Consider the following 17242-nt stretch of genomic DNA (forward strand, 5'->3'; position numbering starts at 1 on the left):
AAGCAGATGAGATGCTGGTCTCCAAGGATGCCAGCGAGGCTAATGGCAAAGCTGGGAACAGACCCAAGGTCTCGGAATGCTGAATCAAGCCGTGCCGCTGCTGCTCTGACTCCTCCCGGGAGCTGTTTGCTAAACGCTGTGAAGCTTCTCAGAAGTTCCGCGCGCTGCGTCAGCTCTTCGGGCAGAGGCGGCGAGCTCAAGCGCTCTGAGGTCAGCTCACCAGCCTTGGCATCCGTCTTCTCAGGAAGGCCCGATGTCTGAAAGCCGGTGACGGTTATTTCTGGAATCTGCCTGCATTTACAGTGCTTGAAATTTACGGGGAGATGAACGATGGCACACAGTCAGTAATCCCGCAGCGAGCGCAGCAGCCTCTACATCTTCCCAACTCATTTGTCATGTTCTGACAGCAAAACACAGGACTGGTTTTGCAAAAAAATTTTGGCTGGGGGATCAGTAGGGCTTTAGAGCCCTCCTAAAGGAGTCTGCAGCCGAGGTACAACAACCTATTTTTACTTCGGTTTTGGCTATAAAGATTGTTTCTTGCTCTTTTCTCCAGCGATCAGAGATGCAAAAAGGCTTCGGTGCGTGATCTATGTACTGGATGTGATACGCTGTTTGAAAGAGCCGTTACCCCTTACCTTTTCCAGGAGGAAACCGAAGCTAAAACTGTATCCATTTATCAACTGCATACGCAGCAGGATTACTTAAGCACTCAGGGGAAGAAAGCCGAGATAGTTGAGGTATTTTAAGCAGAGAGAGCACACTTTAACGGCCCTTCTGGTAGTCTGTAAGACTTAAGATTTGCAAGGAATACGATGACTAATGTGTCCTGAACAAAACCAGACCTGGGCACGGCATTCCTTTCGGGAACTCCACGTGGAAGCGGAGAACATCAAGCCTTATGTATTTACGCTGATTTCGCACGCCCTGCCTCGCCATCTGGGTGCAGCAGCAAAGCAGACAGGACAAGGCAGTATCTGGCACAAAAAGCCAAGCCAAACACATCCTGGTAATAATTTAGAACAAAGACTTTGCTTGGTATTTTCCTCTCCAAAGCGGGAGCAGGCAACAGGAGAGCATGAACTACTGCCCTCCCCTCCAAAGGTGCAGGAGCAGCAAATCCTCGGATTCCAAAGCAACAGAATGGAAGCAGCGCTAAATCCTGGCAATACGATACAATTCAAGCTGTAAATCTCACCTACCGTAAGTGACAGCTACATACAATCGACTCCGGTGATTTGAGCATCGCTCAAAGGCCATGATCTGTTTTGTCGATGCCCTTCGTCTGGGACAGAGTTGATTTTCTGCTCCGAAGCCACTGCAGGCGCCGGGCTCTGCGGCTGAGTAACCTCTACACTCAGTCAAGGAGTTTTCAGTTTCCCAGGCCCTGCCACGGAGGAAGCTGGGGGGCACAAGCAGCGGGAGGGGGACACAGGCAGGAGTGACCCCAGTGGCCACAAGGCCACACAGACTGTGCGTAACCTGGGGGGAGCTGGCGGGGCCGCCGCTCGCACGTGGGGGCTGGCTGGGCACGGCCGGGCGCGTGGTGAGCAGTGGTACGGTGCACCACTGGGGTCCTCTCCTTCCCTTCGGGTTTCATTCCTCTCCCCCCTTTTCATGATAATTGTTATTATTATTATAAGGTTTTCCCCTATATATATTTTAATTATTAAATTCTTCCGATTTCAACCCTCAAGTTTTACATCCCTTTCGCATCCTCCTCCCCATCCCTTGAGCACGTGCGTGCGTGTGCCTGCGAGCGGCTGTGTGGCGCTTGGTTTCTGGTTGGGGTTAAACCACGACAGTCACCTTTTCCCCAAAACGCCCGAGCGCACACAGCAGTAACGCTCCCAGCCTGCGCCTTCACCTGCCGGTCGATACCAGCTCCTTCCAGAATGAAACACTGGTCAAACACTGGGCAATTTTGTTTTGCAAAAATAAGCGCAATAAATTGCAATTATTCTGGTAACTATGTCATATTGTAACATTTGTAAGGATGAAGTGTGATGGCTGGGAAAGACAAACTCCGGGAGTAGAAGGGGAGTGTATTTGACGTAATGGGAATTTCATTTTACAGAAATAACTTTCCTAGGACAATAAAACCTGTTCCAGAAGTTTTTCTCTAGACTCTCCCAGCCAGCGTTTGAACGCACCCATTTTCCAACGCACCAAGCGATGTAAGGCAGGAGACCTTCCACCAGGGTCCATCCCCAAGGACCAAACCATCCCGAGACGAGCGTTCCCGTACCTGCGAAGCCAGCCGCCGCATGGCCTCCTCCTGGCGCCGGCGCATCTCGGGGGTCCCCGGGCAGCTCCCGCTGGTGATGGACGAGTGAGCAGAAGGTGGCTGGGTTAAGGGCAGCTCTCGGTTGGCATCCACATCTGTCCCAAGGGAAGAGGTTATGAATCGCTACAGGATGAGCACGACCCACGTTACTATTACAGACTAGGCAGCTGCTGTTTTCTAGCAGGTCACGCACGGCAATTTAAGTACCACGGGTCCCCTGGTTAGGATTTCGGGCAGCAAGAGGCTGCCAGACCGTCCAGCCAGGCCAGGGGCTCCCCAAGAAACTTCTTTTGGAAGCAGCACTTTTGGGAAGGGCTGCTAAGACAAAGCATTGAGCTTGTCTTATTCATCTTCTCCCCTGTCATTTCATTGACTTTAAAATAATCACAATAATTGAGCGAACTGTGCTCTCTCGAAGGTGCGCTCTGTCTTCAGGTTTGGTGTATTTTAGGGCACTGCTCTCCTACGCTGCGGTTCTGCCAATAGATCTTCTCTTGTTATGAACAATCGCTTGTTAATTTTGTTCCCAGCCCTTCTTCAGCGGAGACAGCCAATTTCTCTGAATTATGTGCCTATTTTATAACACAAATAAAAGTAGAGCCACGGCTAACATATCCATCTGAAGCCCATTAATATAATCAGAGGGAGAGAAGCAGGAGTAGCACCAGGACCTGGAAAAGGCTTGGAAGCAAATAATGAATTATACTGGCATCATTTCTGTCAGGTTTAACTGCTTTCTACTGTTTTAGCTGTTTCTTTGGCAGCAGTTGGCTTTACCAGCACATTGCTACCACAGCCCTTTCACCTGCCCTTTGCGGGTAACATTTTCAAGCCACTCTTCGCTCATAGGTACTCATGTGGATTATTTTTGAATGAGGCCAAGACATACAGGAATCGATGATGTCTAATTCCTGCTTTCTTTATTTCAGGAAGGTTTCAAAAGCAACATTCCTCTTAAGTGCAGTCTGTACTGGCAGAGGGTTTTCCTGAATGGACTGCTGCAACGCACCCTTGAGCTTGACTTGAAATCCTAATGCAAACAACGATGCATTTAATGGCAAACAACAGAGCAGGATGACTGCTGCCTGCATAATTGAACCCCGAATGTGCTAGCGATGATGCACATTCTTGATTTTGAGCATGCAACACCACCCTCACCTGTAGTGTTTCTCTGAGACAGGAATTAAGAGTATGAGGCTGTGTGTGCCAGTTCACTAATGCCGACAGCACAACTGCTGGGTCAGGTCGCCTGATTAGCACTCACTGTTAAACACAGACTTCACCAAGCATAATAGATTTTACTTTTTTTATCAACGTGTGAAATCAAAGGCACTCACAAAACAGTTATTATCTTCTACAGCTAGACTAGGATGTGTGATCTCTTTAGGAAATAAAGTCAAATCAGTTGATTGATTCTGAAGGTCTCCATCCCTGTAAGTAACACTGAGGAGTCGTTCAGCTTTCACCTTCATGGACAGCAGCGTGTGAGCTGTGACCAAGGACCTTCGTCCTTTGTGCACAGAGACAGATGTGGGGCACCTTCTCATTGGAAATACCCAAGCTTTCAGTTTGGAAACAGTTAAGTACAGCAGTCTCTTTAATCTCCACAATCCCTCTAAGCAGACCGGGGAGACATACAGTTGCTGCACTGCAGAGCTGCAGCGAAAATACAGGAGCAAGCCCTGCCTTTCACTACGCATCGTTCATTTCGCTCTGACAGGCGACACTATCCAACATGCCATCGTTCGGTGACATTTCAGGTATTTCGACATGGCTAAGAGCGCTGCATTCCAGTGAACAGATCTACCTGACACTGAGATACAGTGACCTAGATCCTTAAAGATACCTTTCGCTACCTAGCCCAGTATTTTTAGTCCTGTCTTACTCACTTACTGAGAGCTGAATGACTTTAAAATGTTGTCATCTCTACCTGCAAACATGTCAGCACAGAGTGATGTGAATGGGATGGGACCACAAGAGGTAGAGAAATCCTGAGTGCTGAGCCTGCACAGGCTTGCAATCCATCCTAAACATTTATACCATGATAAACTGAAATAAACAAACCATACGGGAAGGAGAATGCACCAGAGTGGATTTGTAATAACAGAATATTGGCAATTAAAACTGGGAGTCTTCCCAACTGGAGAAAATCTGTGATGTTTCTAAGCCAGAGAGATAAGAGACAGACTATTTTGACTCTTCAAAAAAGTAGATTTGGAGCAGGAGCAGTATAAATATTGCAGGCAGGTGCGTCCTTTGCTTGGCAACAAAGACCAGCCTGAGGAGGAACGGGATCTTTCCAGCCAAAACCGTTACAAAAGCTGATGGGAAAGGTCTCTGGTGTTTGAAGATGTGCGTGCTGCTGTACTTACGTTTGGGGGAGGCGTGTGGGCTATCAGAAGCAATCTGTCTCATCCGTGTGCCGTGGCAACTGAGCGCAACCAGTCTGGAGATGATGGCGGTTTTTCCGAAGCCGATGTTCCCAACGATGACTACGCCTCGGTTGACGCTGGCGTTGGAGCTCTGCAGCTGCGCATCTATCTCGTGGAACACCCAGTCCCGGCCCACGAAGACAGACTCGGTGGTGATGCTGGGCACCTCGAAGAGCAGGGGCTTCAGAGAGATGTCAGGGGGGCGGTAAGGGGCGAAGCGTACTACAAAGGAGAAGCAGAGGGCAAGGACGCAAATGTCAATGCTAACGGTAAAACTATAGTGTGGAAATTGCTGTTTAACCTTCCTTAGAAATCTTCTCATTGCAATGGGTAGAAAAAAATAGAAGCTTGCTTATTACCCACAGGTTTGTTGTTAAAACCGTCTGGCTCACGCATGGCATTTTCCACCGAAGGGGTTCAGAGAATTTTACAGGACGAAGTAGTTTACAGCTAGGGGAGGCATAGCTGGAGAACTGATTTTTTTTGCTCAAAGTCACCATAACAGAAGGCCCTGGCAGGGGCAGAACGGTGTGCTCGCCCAGGGAGCGTGCCCGCCCCCCCCCCCGTACGGCTGCTCACAGGGGTCTGTGCCCGCTCCCATGAGCGCACTCAAAACAGCCTCAGCACTTCGCAGTGTTAAATCCATCTCAGCAGAGTTATCCCAACTAAAGCCCATAAATGACACCAGATTGTTGAGCGGATTTGCCTAGATGGCAATTCAAACATTTCCTCTTTTCACAAGGAAAAGCGGCGTCGCAAGCAACATCGAGGTACCAAGGAGCACAAGAAACACCTCCCCAGCAGACCACGTGTGCTGTGTGGCGCTAACACCTACAAACACGTGCTGTCTTACTTTTCCCATTTTTTTTTAATGCATTAGATTATAATAAAACTATACAACTAGACCCAAACCAGCCTTGAATTTTTTTCAGGAACGCTTCGGGGTGGAGGGAGAGGGCATGTGCCATTCGCTTCATTTGGCACAAGCTGTCGAGGGCAAGCACACCTAAAAGGAGTAACAACCGCGTGCAGACCCGCTGCAAAGATGCTATTAGAAAGACGAGCTCACACGGTCCGCTCTGCCTAACCAGATCTGTAACGGGGAGGTGATATGCATAAATCTATCAAAAAAATTTAAAAAATTTAAGAAGTGAGGGAAGCACTTTGTGCCAGCAGAGACAGTTGCTGGATTTTCCCAATTTACCACCAAAATGGTTTCTTAATTAAAAATGTTCAGAAGGTGGTGGCAGGCGATCCCCGCGGGGGGGGGGGGGGGGGGTCAGCCTCACTGCGCGTTTTAGCTCGAACTGTGAATTTCAGAACAGAATTCCAAGTCAGGGCTAAGTGACGTGGATGGAGCCGCATCCATGGGACACGATTTGGGACCTGGACCTGGTACGGCAGCTCTGAAGGCACCTTCCAACTGCAATACACGTATCACACCCGCCGTTCAACGCGCGGATCGACGCTGATGTGCCTGAGCTGTGCAAAATCTGAGCTGCGGATCGCAGAAGTTGAGCTCAATGTGTTCTGAGTTCACACGGCATGCTGCAAATGAAAACCACCACACAAAATCTAATTGTCTTCATAGCGTATTTCACAAGAAACCCCAGGAAGCTGCAGAGGAGGAGTGCCCCGAGCAGGGCTGCAGCGGGATTTAAGTACAAAATCTACTGGTTTGCTCTGCATTATCTCTTGGCACCATCACGCTCCCGTCACCTACACCAGCTGCTTCCAGCGGAGACCCTTTGGTTCCTTTGAAGTTTTAAAAGCCCTCAGACACTTAAAAGAGCTCACACAACATGCAGGCACTGCTGACTTCTGTCACTTCTTCCCTGCTCGCCCTTGGCCATGGAGGCGCGGGCGGTGGTCTGACCCCGCGCAGACCCCCCTCCCGGTCCGGCTGGGGGCAGCGCTGCCGCACGCCTCCTGCTCAACTTGTTGGAAAGAGTTTATCAAATTGCAGCACTGGGATGCTTTATCTACACGGGAAGAGGTTACCGATGCGCTACCACCCTGAAGATCCCACTGCAAATACAAAGACGTGTTCTTTGAACAGACCAGCGTGCTGGGTCGAGCTCCGCACCTCGGGACGAGCCCCACTGCCAGGCTGCGCCACAGGTCCCTCTGGAAGCTACGGACCCCAGCGGCGTCTGCTCCATCCAGACCAGTCCCAGCATCGCAGACTGGTGGGGCTGGGAGGGGAGCTCCGGGGGTCGCCCGGCCCAGCCCCTGCTAGAGCAGGCTCTCCTCCAGCAGGCTGCACGGAGCTGCCCGGCGGGTCTGGGTGTCCCCAGAGACGGGGACCCCGCAGCCGCTCTGGGCAGCCTGTCCCAGCGCCCCCTCACCCTCAGGGCAGACAAGGTCTCCCTCATGTTCAGGTGGAACTTCCCGCGCTGCAGCTGGTGCCCGTGGCCCCTCGTCCTGGCGCTGGGCACCGCTGAGAAGAGCCTGGCCCCGTCCTCCTGACACCCACCCTCCAGATATCTGTAGGCATCGTCAGATCCCCCCTCCGCCTGCTCCAGGCTGAACAGCCCCAGCTCTCTCAGCCCTTCCTCTAAGGAAGACGCTCCAGCCCCCTCATCATCTTTGCAGCCCACGCTGGTCCCTCTCCAGCAGCTCCCAGTCTCTCTAACTGGGAAGCCCAGTGCTGGCCCCCATCCAGCAGTATCAGGGAGCTCCCCTGACTCCGAGACCCCAGCCCCAGCCCTGCACCCCGATGCCAGCACCACACTCCCTGGGAATCCTCCACCTGATGTCCGCAGCTCCAACCACCTCGAAATCCCTCACAGACCTGGCCAGGAGCTGATCCATTACACCAGAGCTCGAAAAGGGGCTGGGATTTAACGTTACATCAGCTACGCCTAAGGAAAATAGCCTGTATTTAAAAACGTTAGGCGTTTTGAATTTCCTTTTTTTTAACTGATACAGAAAAATGCTGCAGACAGGAGCTGTATTTTCATTCCCACTTGAAAACGATGAATGTGCTGTAAATCTACCCTCGGGTGGAGAAGGCGTTTGAATTGCATGAGCTCCCAAGCAGTTTGTTTGATTCCCCTTGCTGGGGTCTGTCATGTGAGCGCAGCGGGACGTGCTGGCACGGGAAGATGCTGGAGAAGCAAAATCCACGGCGGTGGGAGGGGACGCGGCAGCCGGCTGTGCCGAGTCAGCCCCGGGGCTGCCTGTCCCCATGTCCCCATCACAGCTCCTGCCTGTGGCAGCACCAGCCCGGCTCCTGGTGTCAGCAGGACTGATGGGCTTCCCACCGGAGGATGGATATTGCACGAGCAATAGCGTATGGACGTGGCAGAGATAACCAGCTGTAGTGGTCTGACTTGTGCAGATCAAGCGTTCCAGCAGTGTGTTTGATGAGGGAAATTTTTTGTTTGCATGATGCCACCCAAACTATATAGAGAAAAAGAAATAAAAAAGCCAATTAAATCAAAAGACTCCATTTGGAAACCATCAAGCTAAGAGTTGCGCTTGATAAACTACAGCTTTACTTTATTTGTGCGTGCGTGTATATACGTGACAGGTTGTGTTAGTGAGGGAACAGGTACAAGAACGCCCCTCTGAAAGGCAGAGGTCTAACGGGGACCGAGTGGTCTCAGGGGTAATGCAAGACAGGACGGATTAAATGCAGAGGCTGTGGGACCTGACAAGCTCCTGCTGCAGGTGGTGGGGACCTGGACTCGCACCTTGCTTCCCTTCCAGGGGTGCAGGTGGCTTTGAGGCTGTGTGACAGCTCCAGCTCCAGCCACGCCACCTCAAACAAGACAAAGGACATCCCAAAGACTGGTCTTTACCTGAGTGGACATGACTATCTGCATCGTGGCTGTCACCTGGGAATGGCATATCCTTCCTAAAAAAGGCCTAACAAAATCCCCAGAAGAGACGTACCCACCCACATACCGACAGCCAACGCTCCTGCCCCCCCGACCTGCCAACACCACCAGTCACTGACCACAGCAAAGCCAACCTCTTCTCCTCCAGCCTGGGGGGACACGTCACACCTTCAGGCGTTGTCACCCCAGGGCTCCCGGCGCGGCAGGGGATGCTGGTCAGCATCTCGGCACCAGGGACGCACTCAGTGCCACACTGGTTTGGACAGGAGGGCTGGGAACACGCTTCTTGTCCCACCAGCACCACCTCCACGTGCCAGCAGAAGACATTTCATTTCCCTATGCTGCCTTTGGAAGACAAGTGCAGCATCAACGTTTTCCTAGCTGGACTGTTGAAAGCATTTATGAATAATTTAACACTGCCATTGACTAATTGCAACCATGTGCCAGATCCTCATTAATTCCTGGTACTGTCTGTTGAACCATGCCAAAATTCTCTCGTTACTATTTATTTCACAGCAGCCAGCGGTCCCCAGGCACAGGCAGGGCACAATCGGGGGAAAGACCCCAGAGCCCTGAAGGAATTTTTCAACTCTGATGAAAAAGAGTTGAAAAAAATACCCCAGATCGCAGGGAAAGGAGAACCAGAGAGCAGGAGGGCTGCACCGGAGCGTCAGCGTCTGGGGCAGAAATTAATTAAAGAATAAGCTAATGGAAAGTGCTCCAAAAAAAAGAGGGTAAGAAAGTTCAGGAGTAGCGGGGGAGGATGTGCGCACACGCGTTGGATGAACCCCATTAGCCACTCAACTTCAGTACCTGTGAAAAATCAAAGTACGTGAATAAGCTGCCTTCCCATCCTTGAAAATTTGTCAAATGCTTGCTGGGTTTTATAGTCCTTTTTAATGAAGCATTTTATAGAACATAAGCCAGAGTACCACAGAAATACCCAGAAGTTCTGATAATATCTTAACATAAATTAAACCCATACTTTTCCTGGAAATTACTGTGTGGAGTGGAACAGAACAAGGTCTGGTGGCGTGAAATTTTCATGAGAGTTGATGAAATACCGTGCAACTTCTGTACAGCCCAAGCAATACATTCAAATCCCAAGCTGAAGCATCGCCCACCATACCCATCCTGGTTCCTCTTCTGCGGCTAAAAACTTCCATCACATCAAACCAAAGCTGGCTGTATCATCTGCACGATTGAAAAAAAAAGCCATGGGGCTGGAAATGAGCAGGGGCAGAGTCAGAGCAAGGCCCATCCTGCTACACCGAGAGACTTTTTAGTTATTTTAGCTGTCGAAAGACTCTAAAATGCAAGTTTGGAAATAGTTTGTTTTACAGGCTCCCCCCTCTCTTCAAACGGGATTTTTTTCAGCTACGCTGCCAATCAGCACCCACAGCTCATTAGTTGTTTTACATTTTGTTCTAGATGCGTTTTGTTGCCGTTTGAGCATCCCCGGGTGGAAGATACACCCGGCTGCCGAAAGGGACCGGCACGGAGCGGAGCCCAGGTGGGAAGTGCTTTAATATCTATTAGGGTGAAATGCTGCTCTGAATAACGCTCAGCACCTGCTGTGTCCTTTGTTAAATAAGAACCCATCAATTAGCCAAATGCCTGAGTTTATCTCCTCTGCTTGCTTTAGACTGCAACTTCCAGCATCGTCTTCAATGCATGCATCCAGCAGGATGAGGCCAGTGCCCGTTTTTCACTGGCAGCCTCAAAAGGTTGAACTGGTTTTTAGCATTTTTAAGAAGCTCGTCAAACTCTCTTATGCAAAAGGCGACAGGATTAAACGCATACCACAAGGGGAAAAAAAAAACCCTGCGAGTAAATGATAAAAGACACTTTAAAGAAAAATGCCACTGCCACATCGCTTATCTTGGTAAATAATATACTGGTGGAGTACGAGCCACCCGCTCCTCCGCTCCAAACCTCACCTGAACGCCACGGCTCGTCACACGCTGCAGCAGCGCGCGGGAAAAATACATTAAAAATCACAATGGCAACAGGGGGGGTGTTGTAACACCACAAAATGTTGTTGCCAGCTGGCTGCTGCCCCCCGGCGCCCCGCAGCCCTCGCCGTGTGCTGTGGGTTACGGCGCCCCTGCCCAGCTCCAGCCCCCCCCGCCGCAAACCGCCACGCTGTGTTCACCCCCAGCAGGAATCTGGCGTGCTCCTGCCTTTGCATCGCAAAATTGCTCCCCTGGTTCAATTAATTGATTTAACCGAAAACAGCAGGGACGGTCTCCCATGTGGTTCCTCTCCACCGGGTTTCTTGAAAACTGGGACCATATCCGGGGGCTGCAACGTGTCCCCCCAAAACGGGGCCAGGAATCGCTTCACTTTCAGCCCAGTGCCAAGAACAGAGACATTCCAGTTAAACCCCGTTCAGGATTTCCAGTTGAAACAAAGAGCTTGTGATACTAACAGCCCAGGCAGACCCAGTTTCACAGGAACACCTGGGACACGGAGCATCTGGGGGGGGGGGCACCCACCCCCTCACCCTCCATTTCTTCAATGAAAGTATTTCCAAATAGCAGTGGTCTGGTTTTTTCACATCCTCTTCTTCTCCCTCTCTTTTTAAAAACAGCACGGCACCTCGACCAAGATCAGAAGCAAATTCAAAAAAATTGAAACACTGCTGCTATTCTCATGCAACCTTCACCGAAAAAGGGGGAAAAAAAAGAACAAAAAGAAGAGAGAAAATATGTAGCGCTACATGGTTTTAAAAAGTGTGTCTGGAAAACAATTCGATTCTGTTCCTACAATAAAGTTTAATGTTTTGGATGCAATCACTGCAAATTACGAAGCCTTGGCAAGCTGCTCCCTTCGAACATATGGAAATTTTGTCTGTCAAACTTTGCTTTCTTCACTTTCTGCCTGCTAATACATTTTTATAACCACCTCACCAGCCAGTATGATTTCATTACAGACTGCGATCCAAAGCAACACAAATCCACTTTTTTCTTCTAGTCAGGGGCTCGTGCATTTGGTAGAGATCCCGGCCGGGCTGTAACAGGGCACGCTCGGGGTGCTGAGCGAGAACCCAGCCTGCCAGCCCTCCCGCTCCTCAGCTCCTACCCCAGGATGACAGGCACTTGCAAAAAAAAAACCACCAAAAAACCCCAGAGAAAAGGAAATTTTCATGTACTGCTAGCAGAAACCCTTCTGCCTATGTAAGGGGAGAACAAACAAGTCCGATGGGACAGCAACGACTAGAAAAAACCCCAAACAAGCCCTCTCGGATATTTACTCATCTGTGCAATGCCGAGCGATGGGGACCCAGCACTAAGCTGGATCTGCTGCGGACGCGGGGCTGTCACGGGCATCGCTTCAGGCCGTGGCCAAAGACCACGCTCGGATTAGGGGGGATGGAAGCGGTAGGGTGGGCTCAAACCCCGGGGGCACGGGGCGAGTCTCGTGGAGTTGCCTGAGAATAAACAAAATGCTAAAATGTCAGCCCTGGCTCCTCTTCTCATTGCTAACGTCTTTTTTGGTGGATTTTGCCAGGAAGGACCACAAAAATTTCCCCTCTCAAAAGGCCTTTCAGAAGTCGAAGGCTGCCTGAATACCCGCATTGTGAGCATCCGCGAGAGGGACGTGGCGGGCTGGTGGCCCCATCCCCTGCGCCTGGCTCCTTCCCTGCCGGGATGCTGCAAACCGCAAAGCGGGGACGGCGAGCCTGCGCTTTGTATGAAAAAAGAAGAAAAAAAATAGTGGCCCACCATAATTTCTCTTTTTTTTTTTTTCTTTAGAAACCATCAAAGTTTCAGCCCCGCAGGGCTCAGGGATGAGCAGAGGGCTGGCAGGGGGCAATCAGGGAGAGGAATCTGGGGACGTTTTGCAGGAATATCCTTCTCGGATACCGGGTGGGTGTATAGGCTGCGTGCCAGGCTGCCCGTAGGCACGCACCGCCGTGGCCGCCGGGCTCAGGGAGGGCAGCACCCTCAGCCAGCTGAACACGGAGGAGACGGCCATCACCCCCCCTCGGGGCACGGGGCAGCAATGGAAGGCGGCGCAGGGGCTGCAGTGCCACATGCTGGCTTCAACGTACAATTTGCTGGCTGCGCGCGTGTCCCCGAAAAATGAGGCTGCTCACGCTTTGGGTCTGTCGAGTAACACGCGGTTGCCTCTGTAATGCCCCTTTCCACCACAGCTACACGCAGCGTGCACCTGGCGAAGCCGACACCTACGGCAGCGCAGAGAAGCGACCCCAGAGCGTTGCACCGACGGCGCCTGGCTGGCCAGGGAGCAGCGGGGCACCGGCCGCCTCCGGACAGAGGGTAGGTCCTTCCTGACTCCATTTATCTCCTCCTCCCTCCCCGCTGGCCGTGCCGGCAGGGACACGCATCCCTAGGAGAGGCGGCTCCGGCGCGTTCCTACCTCGCAGGTCCTGCGGCGTGCGGGCACCGGCCATGCTCTGCCGCGGCATTCGCAGGGACGTCCGCAGCGGTGTGTGTCTCTGCTCATCCAGGTAGGCCAGGTCTTCCAGGTGGGCTGAGCTGGTGGCTGCCACGAGAAAGCAAACAACTACGTCACACCTGGCTTTCGGATCTAATACCCTGGTTCTTGGGTTTTTTATTTCTTTTTTTTAAACAAAGCACACGGAATTGTAACTACATTGAGTCAACACAGCTAAGATGAACCATGTCCAGTTTCCCCCAGTTAGGAGTAAGGAACTGTTTTGGTAACTTTTTCTCACGCCCTGTTGGTGTTTGCTCTGGTTTGGTCTCCTGTTGATGTTGACAAATAAATAAATAAAAAAACCCCACGGAAAATGGAGACACAGAGTCTCTATTATCTGATCTACGTTCTCCCGATGACAAAACTCGCTCAGCTGCGTGTGTGCAAAGCCTGACGGAGGCAGTTGACATCTCCTACTACGTAGAAGATTACTCAATAGTGCATTTTACGCTGAAGCCCACAGTCACCTCCTCTTCAATTATTTCAGAACCACTTCGGTTGGATATTAACATTTATCTGTTCAGAAAGCCAGACTTAGCAGCAGGAAAATGAAACTTTCAGCTGATCAGCAAAAATACACAAATAAATGAGAAAAATGTTACCTGAACTAAAAAAGATAACTTTACTATGCCAATGTTACTCCCTCACGGAAGGATTTTAGTTTCTTTACAACGCTAGATTAAATAGGAATAATTTATTGTCACTGCTGAAGGTGGCACCACTGCAGAAATATGCAGAAGCCGCAGGTAGAACCTTGTCTCACAGGTGGCACCTCCTACCACGATGCACCACGTACAGCAGCCACTCCAGCCATCGGTTTTTAAGTGACACTTTCTCCACAGCTGCCTGATGATTACAAATATTTCTAAAATTTAATTTCACGATGGGTGCTGCAGGGTTCGGTGGGATCTGCCTCCGGAGAAGATCAGAGGGGAATGACCAGCTGATGCTGGCACAAAGCTGCAGCAATCCAATTTTTTTTTATTTTTTTTTAATTGGTGGTGATTGGAAGATGGGAGAAAATGTAGTTTAAACAAAATAAATCTGGATCACTTGCATCCCAATTCACCCACTGCTCTGCCATGTCAAAATGCTTTCAGCCAAGTAATCTACAGAATATAAAACAAAGGAATGGAAACTCCACTGCATGGAATAATCTTCCCAATTAGAAACAGAAAACTTAAAAATAGTCTTTGCAGATCACCAGTTCTCTTACTGTCCTGACAACGATGTCCAGAGTGCACGTACCAGTGGACACCACGCTGCTCAGTATGGGGCTGCCCAGCACTCTATCTGATACCACCTTTTGCTTCTTTAGTTTTTGGTCAATTCCCATAACAAGATTATTATTTTATTTTGAACTAATTCATTAAATGACTCCTTCAAAGACTACCCGTGAAGCTGACATTAATTCTTCGCTGTGAAACAGGTAAATATTTTGATACAGCTCTCCAGAGGAGCTCAGGGCACTGGACTTTGAACCCTTCCTCCTCGGCACCCGACACAAGATGCAACAGTCCCATAAAACCAAAAGGCAGAAAATTGCAAGAGAAAACTAAGAGAAACTTTTTTTTTTTTTTTTCTTTCATACAATGCCTAATGACCATGCAAAAACCTTGACAAGTTTGTGTTGCAGTCAAAACCCAAGCAAGACTCAGAGACCGTAAGCAGGGGCAGGGAGAATGGACTCAACGCTGGCAGCGGGTTTTAATGCTGTTCAAATTACCCGAACTCGCTAAATAAGTTTTAAGAAAAAGATGGAGAGACAGACAGAGGGCAGACAAAAGGTAAAACAACAGGAGCAAGAAAAAGGGGAGATAAGCCCATCAAAGGCTGTTTGTAGAAGCCCTTCATGCTCTTCTGCTCTTGTACAGTTGATGAGGTGTCCGCGGCGCAGGAGCGGAGCAGAGCTGAAACGCTGCCATGAGGCAGACGTGGCTCTGGCACGTCAGGCAGGTCAGTCCTGCCCCGCTTCACCCTCCACCCCACCCGCCGTACCTGCACCAGCTGGGATATGCTGGGACGCCCCATCCCCCGCAGCACCCGAGGCCAGGCTGGGGGGCTCCGAGCACCCTGCCCCGGGTCGGGGTGGGGGGTGGGGGGGGCAGCCAGATGCTCCTTAAGGTCCCTTCGAACCCAAACCCTTCCCTGACTCTACACATGTGGGGAAGTCGCACACGGGGCTGGCCAGCTTTGCCATGACAAGCAGGACCGCGACAGATAATCCTTTCCCGTAAATCAACGTCCCCTCTCACTGGATTGTCAGGCAAGAAGATAAAAAGCAGCCAGACAGGAGCGCCCAGCACTGGCAGCTCCTTTAGGATGGGCTGGAAATCCAGACCAGAAACAGTCCTGATTGATCCTGGGGGAGCTCAGAAAGCCCACTCCCTTAAAAAAAAATAAAAAATAAAAAAATAATCAAAGTGAATGCTTTTTTTTCCCATTTGTAAATGGCACTGCAGTAAGCTCATGCAGACCATTCAACCAGGATAAGGGTTATCGCCCTTTCCAGGCATATTTTCTACCCCTGAGCAGGAGTTACTAACACGTTACACACAGCTGGGCAGCTCTGCTCGCCCAGGCCTCGCTGCATACAATACACAAACTCGCTGGCCACAGGAACTGCTGTTCCTCTGCGGAGACACTGCCCTGTCTCCTTCCCGACTTCTGCTCAATGTCCTCATGAATTCGGCTCAAGTTACCCTGTCGGAAAGAAAAAAGGAAAGAAAACAAAACTCCCCGTATTGTGCTTGCTGATAAATATATATATATATATATATGGGGGGGGGGGGGGAGTGGGTGGGTGTCTCTCTCTGAGCCGCTGAAGGACAGTTTCCTCCCCCTAAATCCCATACTCAGCCCTGCTCCAGTCCCATTTTCATCCTGTCAAGCATGTAAAGATCCATCAAGGATGACCAGAAACATTAATCTTGCTGGTAATTTAATTTCTTCATACAAGACCATTCAACCTAACAAAAAAACTGATAAAAGCTCCTTTTTCCGATTTATGTAGCAACGGTTAAACCCAAGAATTATTCCCTCCCTAATCAGTCATCACTAAAAAACTAAAATAACTTTCTTTTTTTTTTTTTTTGAAAATTCACATTGGTCCTCGAGCAGACAATCAGTTTTACGACATGATTATTGCCAATAATTTTTTGACTTGCAGTTTCCTACAAGCTAATCCTGGGCACACCAAGGTTGCCAGAAGACCCGGCACCGCCGACACGCAGCATCTGCAGCGGCGAGGCCAGCGCCGAGCATCCTCCTAACGCCAGGCGGTGACTGCCGGGGCACAGATCGTACACACAGCCCGTGCTGCCCAAACCGCATCCCAGTCTCCAAATGGACGCGACTTCTTGCAGCGGATTGTGTCAGAAGCATCAACATCTGGCTGCTCCACAACTAGCGCCGGGGTTCCCTAAATCGGTGCTAATTGTGCTCGTTTAAAGCTGTGGGAAAAACCCGGATGAAGAGACTCCCTGCCAGAGAGTGCCCAGGGTTTGAAACCCAGTTTTCCGAACTCTGCCAGCTGCTCCGATCCAGCACAGCACCTCCCGCTCTGCACAGCACCTCCCGATCCAGCACAGCACCTCCCGATCCAGCACAGCACCTCCTGCAACGGAGGCAAAACCCCGCACGGCATGTCCTTCACTTGCCAGTATCGGTGCCTCAACTTTTTCCTTCCGAGAAGGTTGACCTTTCTTCTTTTTTTTTTCTCCTTTTTAAGTCCTCCAAACCGGCTTTTAGAATAGCTTCAGATGAACAGAATCCTGTGATACTTCTAAAGCCCACGGTCAATCGAACAGATATAGCCAGGTGCCTCCTGTTCCCATGTTCCCACCTTCTCCTTCTGGGCCACGGGATCTTCTACTCATTGTGCAGGGAAAGGTTTTCACCACGAAGCCAAGATTCCTGAAGCCTAAATGATGGACAACCGGTCAGCACAGCTGTCAGTGCAGGGCCAGACTTCGGAAACATCCTTAGGGAATGGCTTCCAGCCTACATCCGCGCCAGCCGGCAGCTACAGGGAGGGTTAGCGATGCTGGGACTTCGATGATTTCTGCAGAACTTAAATTTCGCCAGCACTTGTGGAGTCACATAATTAAAAAGCTTTTCTAATGCAAAGGGTTGAAAAATGTTTCTAAATTGCATTAATCTTCTAGGAGGTGGAAGAGGAGCAGGAAGCGAGGGTGGCAGGCGGCAGGGGC

At 50.4% G+C, this 17242-nt stretch overlaps 1 protein-coding gene across 5 annotated transcripts in view; it reads right to left on the bottom strand.

Moving 5' to 3' along the window:
* Positions 1-17242, bottom strand: part of TANC2 (tetratricopeptide repeat, ankyrin repeat and coiled-coil containing 2) — a 248650-nt gene that overhangs the window by 62698 nt on the left and 168710 nt on the right. For all 5 annotated transcript variants that reach the window (XM_040617492.1, XM_040617490.1, XM_040617491.1 and 2 more), the window contains 3 exons: positions 12951-13076; positions 4660-4941; positions 2249-2382 (listed from right to left, as the gene is read on the bottom strand). In XM_040617492.1, coding sequence (XP_040473426.1) covers positions 2249-2382; positions 4660-4941; positions 12951-13076 — 542 coding nt within the window. The remainder of the gene's footprint in view (positions 1-2248; positions 2383-4659; positions 4942-12950; positions 13077-17242) is intronic.

The sequence above is a fragment of the Falco naumanni genome, chromosome 18, assembly GCF_017639655.2.
Source record: "Falco naumanni isolate bFalNau1 chromosome 18, bFalNau1.pat, whole genome shotgun sequence".
Taxonomy (NCBI): Eukaryota; Metazoa; Chordata; class Aves; order Falconiformes; family Falconidae; genus Falco; species Falco naumanni.